Source organism: Dendrobium catenatum, unplaced genomic scaffold (genome assembly GCF_001605985.2).
Source record: "Dendrobium catenatum unplaced genomic scaffold, ASM160598v2 fragScaff_scaffold_743, whole genome shotgun sequence".
NCBI lineage: Eukaryota > Viridiplantae > Streptophyta > Magnoliopsida > Asparagales > Orchidaceae > Dendrobium > Dendrobium catenatum.
The window spans coordinates 5,073,318-5,091,028 of NW_021319205.1; the positions used below are offsets into that span (position 1 = coordinate 5,073,318).

General features: G+C 35.1%; 1 protein-coding gene across 2 annotated transcripts in view; it reads right to left on the reverse strand.

Moving 5' to 3' along the window:
* LOC110093311 overlaps positions 1–16,238 on the reverse strand; it is a 30,722-nt gene extending 14,484 nt beyond the window's left edge. Inside the window, exons 1-4 of one of the 2 annotated variants that reach the window (XM_020818155.2) lie at positions 15,935–16,237; positions 14,890–15,357; positions 13,679–13,847; positions 7,641–7,935 (exon numbers count right to left, since the gene is read on the reverse strand). In XM_020818155.2, coding sequence (XP_020673814.1) covers positions 7,641–7,935; positions 13,679–13,847; positions 14,890–15,357; positions 15,935–16,009 — 1,007 coding nt within the window. In that variant the 5' untranslated portion in view covers positions 16,010–16,237. Of the gene's footprint in view, positions 1–7,640; positions 7,936–13,678; positions 13,848–14,889; positions 15,358–15,934 lie in introns of both variants that reach the window. The other variant, XM_020818156.2, reaches the window with a different exon arrangement.
* Positions 16,239–17,711: the final 1,473 nt, after the last annotated feature.

A 17,711-nucleotide genomic window follows, 5' to 3' on the forward strand; every position in this document is an offset into this window, starting at 1 on the left:
AAGGTAGTTCTCTTCCCTGTAAAAAAACAATTAAAAAAAGTTAATTTTACTTTACTCTGGATGTACATAACCAAACAAGGGAAACAAAACTCATGCGTTTCTTTTGCAGACAACCAAACAGAGCAAATTATTCAAAATGCATTACATTTACTTTACATTGCATTTACTTTACACTACATTTCTTTTTCAGGCAACCAAACAGCCCCTTAGTTAACCACGAATTCTCTCCTTTTTCAAAGCAAGAACTTGCAAATTGTATTATATGTTATGTGGTTAGATTTTTGTCGTAAAATTTTTCCTATTTGGTTATTATCAAATTAATTGTAGGCAAATTAAATGTATTTATATTTCTATTTTGTCCAAAATATCATTGCACTTTTATAGTTGGGGTGTTGAATTTAAAGTTCTCTCAACTTGTTTGGATGATGCTATGTTAGATGGGTCTTTTGGTGGCATATATTCAACAACATTAGGCCATTCCCTTTTCATGATCGGGTAAATGGTCAACACATATGCATATAGAAATGTGATTTTGTTCAACCATTAGTTCAAGATGCAGTTAGGAAGCTTAAAAACTTTAAGCGAGAGAGTGCTAAGCATTCATTTTTTTACACTCATCCAAACTCCAAAAATTTTAAATACACTGCATTCTTTTTACACTATATTACATTTTACTCTACATGACCCTAAGTAGAAAATTCAAAAGGTTATTGTTTATTTTTTATGCATTCAACAACATTAAGATATTCACTTTCCATGATTGGGTAAATGGTCATCACATATGCACATAGAAATATGATTTTGTTCAACCATTAGTTCAAGAAGCAAGTTAGGAAACTTAAAAACTTTAAGCGAGAGAGTGCTAAGCAAGCCTTCATTTTTTTTATACTCATCCAAACAATTCCAAAAATTTCAAATACACTACATTCTTTTTACACAATATTACATTTTATTCTGCAGGACCCTAAGTAGAAAATTCAAAAGGTTAATGTTTATTTTTTATGCATTCAACAACATTAGGCTATTTCACTTTCCATGATTGGGTAAATGGTCATCAGATATGCACATAGAAATGTGATTTTGTTCAACCATTAGTTCAAGATGCAAGTTAGGAAGCTTAAGAACTTTAAGTGAGAGAGTGAGCAAGCCTTCGTTATCTCATTTTCAAGTAGCATGAGTATTGTTGTAACTCCTCCCTGAATCAAAATCAAGTATATTTCTTCTTTCACATTTTTTGTGAGGTTTTAATATACCTTGAGCAACTCACCTAACGATGAAGAAGCAACATTATTTTATGAATTTTTAAAGCTTGTGAATTTTCAATTGAGGTGTACAAGCTTGCAACATGTTATACTTCTATTTTAAGTTAATGTATATGCAGACACTATGCCTAAATTTTTTGGAGTTTGGTTCCCTTCTCATATCTAGTTCATTGGATTGGAGGAGCCATGCCATTAATTTAAGATGAGGAACATAAAGTGGAAAGACAATTCATAGGCTTGATATGCTGGGTTTAAATATGCTTCCCTTTAAGCCCAAAGGTCGAGTGAGTCAATGGATGAATTGTTTAATGGACAAGCTTATGAAATTAGTATAGAGATGCTTGGAAAGTTAAGAACGAAAATGGTCAACATATCTTCATGAATTTTGCTAATTTACTCAAGACAATAAGGCTACAAGGATGGCTAAGTTAGATTTCATACAAGGGTGAGACGGGTTACATCATGGAGAAGAGAGATATGATAAAGCATGCAAATATGCATCGCCCCATGAATTTCATTAGTTTTTTCTTTTTAAGGAGGCTATCAGGCTCACCTTAACAAATGTCATGAAGAGGTGAGGCACGATTTATACTATAGAAAATAGCTACAAGGTTCACCCGGTTGATGTCATAATGGGATTAGTTGTGATTTAAATCATAGATGTTTGAAAGAGAAATAGAGCTCGGCAAATTATAATTATTGTATGCAGTGTTAATGGTGTCATGCTAAGGTCATAGTAAGTAACACAAAAGATTCAGAAGAAGATTGATAGCAAGAGTGGGCTAGAACTAGAGAAAGAGTGCTAGCAGGTGAGGGGAAATGCCAAAAAAAAGAAGAGTTGAACGTGGGTTGGGAGTCAAAGTAGGCAAAGAACTCAACATGCAGGGGAGGTTAAAGTTTGTGAGAAAATGAGTAAGCAAGAGAGGTGTGTGTGTTGGTTAAGAGACTTGACCCATGAAATAAGTGATGTATAACCAAATGCTTAAAATGAATGTAATAAGAATTTGCACAATTCCTTGATAAGAGCAAGTAAGATTAAAACTGTTAGCAATAAAAAACGACAATAGAAAACAAAAGAGGGGTGCCTACGTTTAGGCTAAGCCACTTGCCAAGCACTTGAAGAATCAAAACAAGTTAGAAATTCAACAACATGCAAAGTAAATAGCTTTCAACAAAATCCCTAATCTAACAATAAGATTAGAAGCATAGAAAGTGCACTCAATCCTATGTTTACAAGGTTTTGGGCAATGGCGAAACAAAACCCTACGTTTACTAAGCTTAGGCAAAGGTGAAGCACGGCTCCTTGTGAATCGTCATCACCTACAAGATTAGGGGATTAGGAAAATAATTGAAAGGGGAAGAAATCCACCCTTGTCGTGGTTTACCTAGAGAGAGAGACGTTTCTCTCAAAAGTTGAGGTATTGAAGGTGATCGTTGTTATATCCCTTGAAATCTTAACTAGAGATGAAGAGATTCTCTCAAGACTTGATGTGTTGAAGACGATGGTTGCTACTTCCTTGAAGGTTCCTATGGAGAGAGGAACTCATCATGCGAATTCCAAAGGGGAAGAGGGGAAGAGATGGCCGGCTATAGGTGGGACCACACGTTGACATTAGGGTTAGGTTAGAGGAGGAGAATCATCAAAAACTGAAGTTTGAATTTCAGATTTGAGTGTGGAGGATTTAGGAGCTTGGAATTTGAAATTATTCCAAAGAGAGGGAGAATTAATGGCAAGGAGAGAGGGGATTGGAAGCAAGCTAGGGGGCGGGTAGGAGAGATGGGAGGATGTTAATTGATTTCCAATTGGAGAAGTTCTCTACAACAACAACAACAACATCAAGCCTTTATCCCACTACGTGAGGTCGGCTACATGAATCCTTTTTCTCGATTGTGTCCTATTAAAAGTCAAATTCAAAAGAAAGGTGGGGAAATTGGAATTGCTGTCAAAAGGGGAATTTGGGATTTAGGAAATAATTTCCTAATCCCACCCAGTAGGGGCCGGCAATAATCAATGCTTGGAGAGGATTGATGGGGATAGATTTATAGCTTCTTAATTTGGGTATTGAAATTAGGAAATGTTTTAATTAAATCCTATTTGAATTTCAAATTCAAATAGAATTTAATTTAGGAACTTTCCTAAAATAGGTGTCTTAATTTAGGAAAGAAATTTTCAAATTCAAATTGCTTTGAAATTTGAAATTAAACCTTCCCAAATTAAGAGTAGATACTTATGGAAAGGATTCAAGGTGGGATTTGAATTTTGGAGGGAGGATGAGAGAAGAGGGCCGGCGACTTGGGGGGCTTGAAGTGGATTTCGGTGGTGGTGATGGGGATGAAGTTGGTCGGTGGTTTGGGTAGTGGGAGGGGTTTATGCGGTGCTGGTGGTGAGAAGTTGAGTGGCCGGCGGCAAAGGCTTGAAAGAACCTTGGCCGGCGGCTAGGGGATGGAAGAAAGGGTAAATGAGAAAAGAAAACAAAGATAAGGAACCACAAACCCGGCCGTCTCCAAGGTTGGTGGGTGATCCGATCTCCCTCTCTTAGGGCTCTCGCTCTCTCTCTAAGCACTCTCAAGATCTCTCAAGAACTAAAGCAATAGCACAAATTTTTTTTATCATTCAATCATTTACTTTAGAGGAAGAACATGATAGCTATAAATAGCCTCATACAAAAAGGACTCAAAGATAAAAGACGACCTTACTCTTAAGGCTTATATACGACTTCCCTTAAGCAAGGGGTAAAACAGGAAAAATAATTACAACATAAATAACAAATAACATAATAAAACAAATATATGAAATAACTCAAAACACATTGACTCGATCGTGGCCGTAGATCGACGGCCATGCCTCAGATATACTTTTCATGCCCTGATGTCCTCATCAATAAGAGAGCAACTTAAGCTGGTGTTCAGATGAAGGAAGAGGGATGAGCATGCATGATATAGACCAGCATAGAGTTGCGCATGTGGTTTGGTGTGTGTAGAAGAGTGTTGAAGCTACGGTCAATGGTCGGGCATGGGAGTTAGAAGGCTATGGGTTTTGTAAAGGGGTTGGCAAGTTGAAGCCTGATAGGAAACACTTGGATTTCCAAGTGTTTCTCACCAAAACCAAGTAGATCCAAAGTAAAACTGCTGTCCACAGCAGAAATCAGCCAAGAAACAGGGAAAAACAGGAGAATACGCTACAAATCTGAGAAGAAATCACACAAATCTATTGTATTCCAATAGTAGAAGCAAGACAATAAGAAAGATACAATGTTCTTCGATTCGAGAGGAAGAACAACTCTCCGACAAACTCCGGCAACGCCAAGAGCCCAAGCAAGAAACCCTAGATCTCAAATTACATTCAAATTCAAGATAACCCCCTCTCCCTCCTAATCCTCCTAATTAACAATAAAGGATTCCTACAAAATACCTAAACAGCCCTTTGCATTCAAAAATTTCCCTCCCACATAATCAAATCAGCCCCAAGTGGGGCCCACCTTGTCCGCCCCCCTCCTCTTTCTGTTTCCGCCTCCGCCTGGTATAGACCCGGGTTGGACCGGGTCCAGCCGGCCCCTCCTGGGCCGGTTCAAGCATAACAAAGCCATTGGGTGAAAGATAGCGTTGGGAGAGGAGGAACGTGTAAAAACGTGCAAGAGTCACAATAGGGGTTCATAGGTTGCATGAATTGCACAAATGGGTTTAGGGAGCTCTAGATTGTTAGGAGAAAAAGATAACAAGAGGATTCTTAGGAGGGAGAAAGAGGGGCTGGGAGAGGAAGATAATGAGAGAGATTGAAAGACAAGTGTTGATGATTAAGGGAGTTCATTAAGAGTACGAGAAATAATACGAAAGGAAGAAAATGCGGGAATTGAGGCATTGAAATTAGAAAGTTGTCAATATTAAAAAATTGTAGTTCAGATGTGTAGTCTCCCCCCACTGTTTAAACAGAACATGTGGGAAAAGGCAGATATGGTTGAAATGATGGATTAGGGTGGTAATTTATATAGTGATGTGGGTAACGTGTGACTATTGGGCTAATGCTCTAGAGCCAAAGTTTGGGGAGGAGTGAGCAATTGCAATAGTAAGTAGGGTTGAAGGTGTACCATAGGCATGGAGAGACATACCAAGCGCGTTTGTAACTAACAAAGGTGCAGGAGATGCCCAACCATAAAAGTTGGGCGTATGTGCAAGTTTTTCTCCTTCTCTTTATTTCATTTTTCATCCATTCTAGTTCATAATGTTTTTTGAGCAAATACAAATGCAAATAGTTTGATCCACGTTTTTGCATAAATATTATATCTGCATGAATAACAAGATTATTATTGTTATTCATAGCCATCTAACATAAGTACACAAGCTTCATAAAAAAGAGCATAATAAAATATATTTTGTAACTAGTGCCCTTAGTTCAATTTTTACCTGCTTCAAAAAAATTCTAAACATGGATAACTTTAAAAAAAAATTAATTGAACTGACAAGAATTTAAGAGAATTTGTTGAGGTTTTTCATTCCAACATTTGTGAAGTACTTATACAATCTTGGGGTAATAGAAAATAAACAAATTTAAGATGAGTATGTAGTCCAAGGATTAATGAGTATGTAGAATAACAATTACAAAATAATTATAATAGTCCACGAATTGATGAGGTGGCACTAATAACCCAACAGATCATCGAAGTGGCATTAAATGGAAAAAAAACTTGTGGGTAACTATTGGCCTTCGTAGAGCATTGATGGAGACAGAATGATGAAGATTAATTTTTTCACACTTCCCCTCAAACAAATTAATGGACTTGATCCATTCCAGGCTTGCCTGATGATTTCTAAAAGCTTTTCCTCAATAATCCTTTGATGAAAATGTTAGCAAGTTGTTCCCCTGCTATAGATGTTTTCTCAAGTTCTCTTAGCAAGTCTTTTTGCCTTCCTTGGCCTGCTAAATGGCCCAATTTTCTTCTTTCTTTTTAAGAACCTAAAAGCTAATCACCATCACTTAAGATAATTCTTTCTATATAAACACTTTATATTTCATCCCTTAATTCCAAGAGAGCCCAAGACCAAAAGTTTGGGGATATTGTTATTGTTATCCATGGAGAAAGAAATTATGTTTTTATTCACTGGGAAAAAAAGGAAAAAAAAAACAAAAAGCGGCAGTGGCAGTGCAACAGTAAAGGCTTCAACAATGAGCATAATTTATAGTACTGCGGCGATGAAGGCTACAATAACAAGTAATGTTAGCGACAATGCAACGAAAAATGCTACAGCCATAGAAAAATAGGAGAAATTGAAGCAAGTGTAGCAATGAATGTCGTAAGGCTGTGGTAATGTAGCAATGAAGGACAGAAAATTGTGGTAATGCAATGATGGAAATCTGATGCAGTGCATCTCCGTAAATCGGGCTCAGCAATCGCATGCCACACTCCACTACTTATTTTCTATTATAGTTTTCACTACCTAGTAACAACTTTTGTCTTTTAGCTAAAATAGTATATGATTTCTTTTTACTTGTATGGACTATGGAGTAAAGATAGAAATGGGTGTATATATATATATATATATATATTGAAAAACAGGAGGAAACATAAGATAATATATCCAATTTTCAGAATTCCTGTTTCGTTTGTGCTTTTTCTGCTTGATTGTTCTTGATTGCAGGTACCTGGATACTCTTTGGTGCAGTTAACACATCAAAACCCCAAGATGAAGGCTGCAGGAATGAAAATACAAGAAATGGAAAAATCCTAAAGTTTGAATGCCATGACAAGAACAAGAGAGAATTTGTTGAGCATTTCATTCAACACTTGTATAGTATTTACATAGTCCAAGAAAAGCTTGTAAAAAGAATCATATATAAACAAGGAATAATAATTACAGAATAATTACATTAGTCCATAGATTGATGAGCAAGTAGTATAATATTACCAAATTTCACCGATTGTTGAGGGGGCACTAATAATCCCACGAATCACAAAGTGACAAAGTGAAAAGGAAGGTTGAAGACTATGAGCTCGATGAAATATTGATGGAAGCGGAATTGATGGAGGTTGGTATTTTCACATGACAAATATAATTTCTAAAATACCATACACAGAATTAGCAAGGTTTTCCATGCTTACTAGCCTACTGAAAGAAAACTGATGAATGTAGTTGTTAGGCACCAACATGATTATCTTTGAACTGAAAGAAATTTGAGATTGCAAAATATTCATCGTGAAATATTGATGTTGTAAAATTTGATGAAATCAAGCAACTCACTTCAATCTAATTGAGAAAGTGGAATACAACTTCTTCAATGTCAAACAGTTAGTTCATCAAGACCAGCCCTGATTGAAGGTACATTTTTGCTTCCCAAAAAAAATAACCATTCAAAGTTACCTATTCTCAATCTTTTAGAATTACCTGTAGCGAGAAGCTTCTCTTTCTGAAAATGTATTTGATGCCCTTCTATTAGCAGTCTGATGATTTTGCAATCTCAGTAAAGTTACAGGTAGATTTTCTACTTCTTGCTTGCAGACATCACATGTCTTATTTCCCTTGATGCTGAACCATTTTATTGTACATTCTTTGTGAGCAAGTGCAAGTTCCCCTTTGCAGCTACACTCCATCTTAAAAGTTTCCCCTCCTTCCCCAAGTTCACATAAGCATATCCTGCAGACTGCCTCTTCTTCAGGAATATCTTCACCTTCATCTTCAGCTGAGGTAAAGAAATACGAAGCCAGCAGTTTTCAGGTTTGCTAGGTGGAAATATAAAATACTTTCACTATAGAAAAATAACATGACATGCAAAAATTAATAATCTTTATCCAACCTATCCAAAAGTTAAAAACTTGGTTTGAGGTTTAGGTAAGCCTAAACTTTGGTCCACAAGCTTTTCAAACCTAACTTGTGATACACAAGTATATTTGGACGTCCAAAAATGTAGGGTCTCTAATGCGTAAATAATATTATAGATGCCAAAAATCATCCAATAAGCCCAAAAATGCATTGAACAAACTACTAGCCCAAAACAGTTATATATGCAAGGAAATCAATCAAGACAAAAAACCACTGGCCTTCCATTAGAAATTAATGAGAATAAGAATATAAAAGCCAATGAACATTTGAACTTCATATACTTGACAAAAATTCAATGTCTAGCCAATATGAAAAAACTCACTCACTTTTTAAACAAATAGCAAAAACATCAAAGAAGACAGGAGACAGGAAAAAAGAATGAAGTTAGTAGAGCTATACAGCATAAACACAAGCCTCGTGGCTATAAAAGGAGACAAACTCTCTAGAATCATGTGATTGTTCACGATATAAATTATTTCAGCCATTAAAATTTGAACTAATAAAAATTTTAGAGATTTTTAACGTTTAAGCTCTGGCCCCAGCTCATTGTATATCTGATGTCTTAATTTTTCATGTGGTTAATTTCTTAAGGGTTCCAATAGCAAACTGTGGAAAGTTTGGGCAAAATAGAAGGACCAAACAGCTGTTTTAGAATTGGAAGGTGTTAAGGCTGCTACAAATCAGGAATAATGTTTGGGAGAATATAGAGGGGGTACAGCAGCAAGGAGATGTAAAGACTACTACATTAAATCAAGAATCGATTCTGGATTCTCGAATGGAATTCAGAGAAAAATCTTGTCTACAATAGGCTTCCTAATCATAGAATCTAGCAGTTGTCTTTGATTGTCTCAAATTCAGCTCCACCGCTCAGCCCGAGGACGGAAAATTTTATGAAGTGCTTAATTCCCTCGTTGCTAACTTCCATAAAAAGTGAGTAACATTATGTAATAAATGTGCTTACTGGTTTCTTAAACTTCTATTATTTCCTTTTTTTTCTTCCTTCTCTGATTATTGTATTAATTATTTATAAAGCACTTAATTCTTCCCCTGGAATATAAAACTGAGTATATTTCTCTTTCCATGTTTTTCAACATTGATCTTGATTCTCTAGTTCTTCTCTTTATTGATCATCATTCATAACAACGATGATATTTAAACACAGAGTAGTTTCCGATGCACACTTATACTCCAACACCTCTAGCCATGAGTCTATTCCTCATGGCAACCTAGGAGAAAGAAAGCTTCTCAATCCACCATTCATAGAACGCAGGCTGAATGACAACCTCCGATGGGCCCAATTAGAATGATTAAGGGAAAAAGATTACCTCATAAGTCTGGCCTTTCATCCTTCAAAAAAAAGACCCAAAGTTTAAACTATAGAAATCTAAAAACATTGCAATATGATGCCTTATCAACACCATAAAAAATAAAATTAGCCTAAATTTCATATTTTATGGAACCATCAAAGAAATTTGAAATTTCACAAATAAAACAAACTCTAACAATAAAAATATTGAAGAGATACTTGAAATCAAAAGTACCCTCTATGATCTTTTTCAACAAGGTGTTCCCTCCATTACCCAATATTAGAATACCCTTGCCTGATATCAGCAACAACTAGATGTTTTTAAGGAACTGGACTAGGAAGGTCCAATAACTTCAACCAAGAATCATAAAATTGTTGAGAAAGGGAGAATATCAACATTCCTTTTTTAATTAAATAAAAATATCACTGAAGTCTGAGTTAGATTATTTGGGACAAAAATCCTTCCATTTATAGGGGCATTGTTCTCATAAGTCCGAAGAGAAGAAAATCGAAAAAATATCATGACGGGTAACCAAGGAGTACCGACTTACCTTAAAGGATAAGCACTCACTTCAAAAGGTATGTTTATTTCCAACAGCAATTCTACACAAAAAAAAAGGACTTGTTGTGACCACAATCAAAAGTCTGGACACACAAAAGAAACTTTTTAAAAAATATGAGAAAAGTCCACTAACTGGAACTTTAGAAATCTGGAAAACAAGGTCATTGTTTCTCTATGACTAACAGTAATTTTTAAAAACCAACATCAATGACATTTAATAAAGAGCGAATTGATATGATGTGAAAGATGATTAGCCACCTCCAAATAAATCCAACCACACATGAAATCAACATCGAATAAATGGCTCAAAAAATGTATGGTTTTGAATTAATTACGGATAGCGCACTCAGGAGCATCTAATCATATGACAGGGCATACATCTTTATTTCACAAAATGCGACCATATCTCCAGAACTACAATGAGAAAGTTACAGGCTTTGGAACAATAAACATCTCCATTGCTATGGTTTTAAATTCAGTCATATTAATTCTCAAGCCTTCCTACGCTGTCTCATATATCAATAAAATCACCAAGCATATGAAGTGAGTTAATTTTTTCCCACTCATTGAGAATTCCAAGATGCAATCTAGGGGAGGACAACTGATAGTGCTAAAGGAAAATGCTGAAACTTTACCTCTTACATATTAAAAAAAAATCATTAATTGCAAATAAAATATGCTCATGATGATGTATCATATCCTAAAGAGAGTGCAATTACGTTATGGCATCTCCGTCTTCGTCATCCCAAATTTATGCACCTTAAAAAATTGAATACTTCATCAAAAAGAAATCTAAATCATTCATTGTGAAACATGACACTATCCGAACACAAAAAAAAAAACAAATATTTAAACCACATTTATAAGGCCTCTCAAATGTTTCTTGTTATTCATAGTGATAAATAAGAACCATCTTGGATGACGAATATCCCAAGAGCTAGGCGGTTCACATAACATATTGATGATATACAAAAATCATTTAAATTTTTTTAATAAAAGATAAATCTAAAAATTGCCACTTTTTTTAAAAAAAATCATTATTAAATGAAAACCCAGTTTATAACCCAATTTCAACTCTTCGAGACTAATAATGAAAGAGAATACTCTAATTTCATTCTTAGAGACTATCTTTTTCAATAAGAAATTGATCACCACAATTCTTATATAGATCACCTTAGCAAAACAAGATTGCAAAGAAAAAAATATGCACCACCCTAAAAATTGCTAGATTCACTATGATTACAAGCAATGTTCCAAATCATTATTGAGAATGAGATGTACTTCCTGTTGCCTCATAAAATTGCATGTCATCAAGAATCCATAAGTTCAAAAACACTTGTCAAATCATCATCATTACTCAAAAATTGACTCATCTTTACTATTCCCCTCAAAGTCCTTGGTTATTCTATCTTTTGTTCTCATTCCTCATGAAAGGAGCAAATTTGACCCTAAAACCATAAAATGCATTTTTATTATCTGCTCTCAAAACCAACAATGGTACAAATATTACTCTCTTAAAATACAAAAAATGAAAATATAATAAAATGGACAATATTGTTTTGAAAATCAACATTTCTTCCCCAAAACTTACATTTAATGGGACAACTCTATCAATTAATATGACTTTTGTGAAAATATCCATCCCATTTTATCCAAGTTTGCATCTCTCTCAAAATTACCCAAATTCCATTCCTCTAGTTGTCCTCAAATTTCATGAGATCACATATAACGAGTAAGACAAAGGAATTGCCTATTTCATATGTCAAGAAAATTCAAAAAACAAGGGAGATTAAAGCATTTCACATTAGGTCAACTAAATGTCTGCTCCTATTTTCATAAGATAACACTGATTCTCATCTTAATACATCGATAGCTCGCAAGCAAGGTACAAAGAAACGCACCAAAAAGCCGATCAGTGAGCATATTTCATATGAAAATTTATCTCCTCGGTTACATGACTTTACAGCAAATTTTTCTAACATGAACATCCCCAACAACACTTATGAAACATTAAAGTATCTGAATACAAACATGTTGTTCATAATGAATTGTAGATACGGAAAAAAAAAAAGGAAACTCTACCCAGCCAAAGAGGAAAAAAAAAACTTGTTGAGTGCTAATGGCTTTTCAATGCCAAATACAAGGTTGTTGGAGCCATTGAAAGTGTAAGGTTGTACTGATTGCAAAAAGGTTTATTCAAACATGCAGGATTGATTATAAACGAAAAAAATTACACTAGTTCAGATAAAGTCAATCGGTTCATCCTTTCTCTTGCTCCCAACTTGGATCGATCACTCCGAGCGTCGAGCATCTTCAGCTTCTTCCTGCCTTCCGAGTGTCGCCTTCCTGCGTCTATAGAGGCCGGAGTGTGAGCGTCCAATTGTCGCCTTTGGCTTCGTCTTCCTCTGGTAAAACTTCTTTCACTTGGCTTCCGATGGCTTCCTCTCTATCTTGTTCGTGTCTCTGATACCATGTTGAATTCAGAAGATTGGAGTGGGAAAAAGCTTGAAACTTTATTCACCATGATCCCTATTTATAGTCTATACAAGATGCTTACATAAAGAAACAAATTACTACACAATAAAGAGTAATACAATCCTTCCTAATTCTATCGTCTAACTAAGGAAGGCTCATAGCGTGAGGAAGCTTCCCACGGATCACTATTTGCATCCATGGGATTAATTCGGGATTGAAGGGCTGGGATTTAACAAAGCCCTTAATCAAATACAATTCGATAAGCTCAATTTCATATCCTAAATAAAGCCCTTCAGTCAAACTTAAAGAATTCACGCTTGTCTTAAAACTTCAACTAAGATCCAACAAGAAGACTCATATCATACCAACACCAATCATAAAACCATCCAAAAGCCCAATTATGACCCAAAAAGATGGATTTCAAAGTTGAAAGTCTCCCTTTGTCCGCCATTAACCAAGGGATATAGTGGTCCAGCTCTAATGCTAAAAGCAAGGAGACTTGGTCGTCAACCCTACAAGCAATCAAAGAACCAAATACCAATCAGCCAAAGGCATTTTTATCAAGCACATATTTGGATACAAAGTAGCTCATACATTTTCCATCTAGCTCATAGAAAGCCCTAAACTACCCTCCACCCGCACCATTATTAATGCCATTCTACATGAAACATTAACTTACTTCCTAAACTATCAAATCCTCTTATGAATTTGAGCATAAGAACATCTTCCCAAAGAAATATTCTTCTATGTAGGGCGCATTTTCTATGGTTCTAAATGTTCATAAAACAAAAGATCTCTATCGAATTTCAACTATTTCCAGAAGCAACAATCCTATCATTTTGATAGTAATCTATATATATGATCTAAAAGGTATGATTATGAAAAACAAGAACCACTTGGCCAAGTGGTTGGCATGCTTGATTCATGAATTCTCATTGATGCTTACAGTTTTGCACTACATACATTTTATGTTTGTGATAACCATGCCAATTCATAGCCAACCTAGTCAATTCTCCCTCCTTCCCTCCCTGTAAGGACAGTTTTGAAACTCATGGGACAAGAAGGCAAGTTTACAACACTTAAGGACCAAAGTGTTGGATGATCTAAACCTAAGGAAGCAAAAAGTTTTCAACCAGAATTAATGAACTAGTCAAACTCCTTGCAAAAAAATAAACTTCGTTTATGACGTACTTGGATTTGTGATTCAAAATAGTAAGAAAATTACCATGTAAATAAGAAAAAGCAAAGCACGTTTCTTACCATTAGTTGCTTCAATAATTTCAACTTCAGTAGAATTATCAACAACAATAGGACGAGGTGATGGGATCACACGTATCAAACCTAATGAATCTGCTCTTCGTAAGTTCCTGCCCTTGGCATTATCTGGCACTGAAAGTGACCGTGTAATATGTTTCCGGGCTTGTGGTTTCTGTCCAAAAAACAACATCATGTAAATAGCTGGCAATAAAAAATAAAAGGAGGAATTACATATATAATACTAAAATCTTACATATTTATAAAATTAACACCCATGTCTTTTTTTTTTTTTAATTATTAAACCCATGTATTTGGGCATGCCATGATCAAACTGTTGGAATTTGCAAAAAAAAGCAAAAAAAAAAAAAAAGAGTTAGGGTTTTGTTATGAATTTTCATATTTGAGCCAAAATTTGAAAATCAAATATGAAAATTGAAAGTAGAAGATTTGTGTGTTATGCATGAAATTTCCCCAAATGAAAATCACACATTACAAAGTTGACAAGTAAACAAGATGCATGTAAAGTAAATTGTGGGAAATAAAATAGCATAAACAACATAACAAATGAATTTAGCATCTATAACAAAAGGTCATTCAACATTATTTGATCAATTACTCATTCAAAAACCAAATTAACATATAGTGTTCATCCTTATAGGAAGCACACTATTCTATTTCTTTTCTATCTTCCCCTGTAATTTATAGGTGTTTATTCAACTTGACATATCAAGTTAGCCTTAGCCATCAATTGAATTTATAAAATGGCCACCCCACAAAATGGTTTAGAGAAGATAAAAATGCATACAATAACAGCATATCTCCCTTGAATTCAACTTCATAATTGTTAATTATAACTGCAGCAAATCACACTAGAATACTTCTTACCTTAATCCTCTTTTTCATTATATTATGCCATGTTAACACCATGATAACTTATTGTGGTGTGGTTATTTATTACCAAATAGTATCACTTCCATGTATTTACTTTGTCAAATCACAAAGTCAGTTGTTTTTTTTTTAAGTATTAAAGATGAAAAAATGGCAAGTGCCTCAAGGGACTAATGCATGTGAGAAACTGTCCAATAATCACTCGTAGAATGGCATTCATTCCTTGTCTTGTTGCATAAGCAAAGAATCTCTTAAGGAACATTTTATATCCAAAATCACACAAATACATGCAATGTCATAAAGAGATCAGGATACTAAAAGCTTACATCTGGAGTGGGGATGTCAATCACATGTCTTTCCTGTGAAGACTCGAACCCTGAATTTCCAACGGGTGTTGCCGGCAATGACAGTGTTCCTTTAAGTGTCATGGACGACAAGACCTTGGTTAAAGAGAATGCTCTTGCTATAGAACTTTTATCCTGTTGCCCTTGTGATGGGGTCGACGATGTGAGCAAATTTGTTTTGTCACCTTCTGGGGTGGAATTCTTAGTCTTAAAGCTCCATTGAGGAAGAATATTTCTCACTGGTAGTTTTGCCCTTGATGATGAAGGCCTGGGCGGGAGACCTGGTCTTGTTGAAGGAGGCGTTGCTGAAGAAGGAAAATTTATTCTTGCTGCGTTAATTTGAGAATTCTCTAGAGATCTTGCTGGAATTTGTAGGGAGGGAAGGCTTGGACGTCTAGAACGATGAAGCGATGAAGATTCACCACCACTACCCTCTGCTCGATTAAATTCCTGCAAATCGAAACTTTAGTTTCTCCCAATCATATGTGTCCTTGAACTGCAACCAAGCAAGCACCACTGTCATGAACCCTATCAGCATCTCAATTACAAAGATAATCAACTTCCCATGTGCTCAACAAAGTTAAATTAATAAAACAAAAAATAGACAGTCTGCAACTCACGGGTAAATATACTCAGTTCAAAAGCATTAATGACCAACTCTAGCATCAATACGAAGTTCACCTCAATACTAGACTCCTATGCAGATCAACTAAATGGAATGACTACTCACAGCAAGGAAAATCAAAACAAGAAAGGAAATCGATGACTAGTATTTACAAAATCAATTTCCAAAACTGAGCCCTAAACCCCCTAAAAATGATAAAAAAAAGGCTAAAATCTCAAAAGAAAATCAAAATCAAAGCCCGATGCATTTTGTCTCCCCATATACATCTATTTCAAATGTATTCTGCGACCAAGCAACAGAGACATGCCTCAAAGAAATTTACACAAGCAGCCAGTGGAAAGCTCAAAATACATCAAAACACGACCAACGGAAACACAAAAAACGGAGAGAAAAGATAGTTGCCTGCCGATCCGCGGAACCAGCCGCTGCAACCTGCGGCGTTAACGGTTGAAGATGAGGAACTCCGGCGCTCTCCATGAACGACTATTGATCAAAATCCCAATTCCGCCAAACAAAACAAAAATCACCAAAAATAAAATTCCTCCGCCGATATAATCCAAGTGACAGCTCGCCGATTTCTTCTTCGTCGCAGAGAATTCGTCTTCCTCGCGCCCTCGAGATGCTAAAAAACGTTTGAGATTTATCGAACTCGACGCTCAGAAGTAGAATTTGTGCTCACTGTCCGGACACAAAATCGATATTAAAATGGATTTAATCCACCGTGTGTATTGCGTTAGGCCTGGGATAGCGACAGTTTATTTGCGATCCTTCCGCATGCGGATGAATACAACCAGCCGTCCAATTAGAGAAAGGCGCATCGCCACCGTTCATATGGTGGACTCCAACTGGTTATCACGTTAACCAGCAATGAGTGTCTTAAGTGCTGATTAACGCGGGAAGGTGCAATGGTGCTTCGTGGGGGCCACATCACCACCGCCTGACTTTGACCTTGCGGCCGACGTCCATTGTGCGAAAAGTGACATTTTAATACGAGATAATTATTAGATAAATAACTATTTCTCTCTTTCTCTCTCTAAATTTAATGTTAGTACTTAGTACTATAAAGTTATACTGTATTAAGTTGATTAAATCATCATAAATATAAAATATCTTATGTATAATATGTCATAAAATATTCATTCATTTATTTTATAGTATTAATATAATTTTTAGATCTCAAAATATTAAATATTTAATTGACAATTATTTTTTTTGTGATACTTAAGTTAATTAAGATAAACTCATACACATATATCACATATTAGTCAAAACTCTGAACCAACAGATCAAGTTGAGTTACGTATTGATAATGATTCTGAGATTATTTGATTTCCTTCCAATGAAAAAGAATTATTGCATGTCATTATTATAATTTTTGTGCTCCTATGATATTTATATATGTGTATTGTGTTGGATTCTTATACAAAACAAAAATGTTAAACTTCCTAATCCTCTACAATCGTTAATTTTCCAGCATGAGCAAGACATATTTAGTAATATTGATCTAAATCCAAAATAATTTAAATCAAACATTTAAAAATTGCCAAAGCTTTCTCCAAATCATTTCAAAAGTCAAACTTCTATTGAATCTCATATGATTATAATAAAAACATACACCTTGTCAAACATACCACAATATTCTCTCCAAAAATATGTAAATAGTTATTGCTTCTACGCATTAGAAAATGCTTAATAGGAGAATCAAAGAAAATTTTCAAATTAAGGAATTAAGAGATCCAAAGAATTGCAAAGCTTATCAACCATTTTCACAAATTGAAGTTTGAAATCGCCAATGTCAACATTCGCCATGGCCAATAAAGATGACGCACACTGTTGTCAATAACGTAAATACCAGATATCACCAACAATATCAATGATTGTTTTCTTGGCTTTTGATTTTCTCTTCTATAAAGAAAATGATGACTAAGCATATCATTGATTGAATTGATAATTTTATAATACTATAATGTTGGTTGCATTCACCCCACAAACAAACTGTCTATCCCGACCTGATGGTGATAGTTAAATTTATTTAAATATCTATTTTATATTCGAACAGTGAGCTCACATTCTATTTTGGAGTGTCAAGTTCGATAAATCGCAAACGTCTTTTAGCATCCCAACTCTTAGTTTTATGAACCAAAAAACAAAAGTTGTCAAGTTTTTAAAATAATGTAAT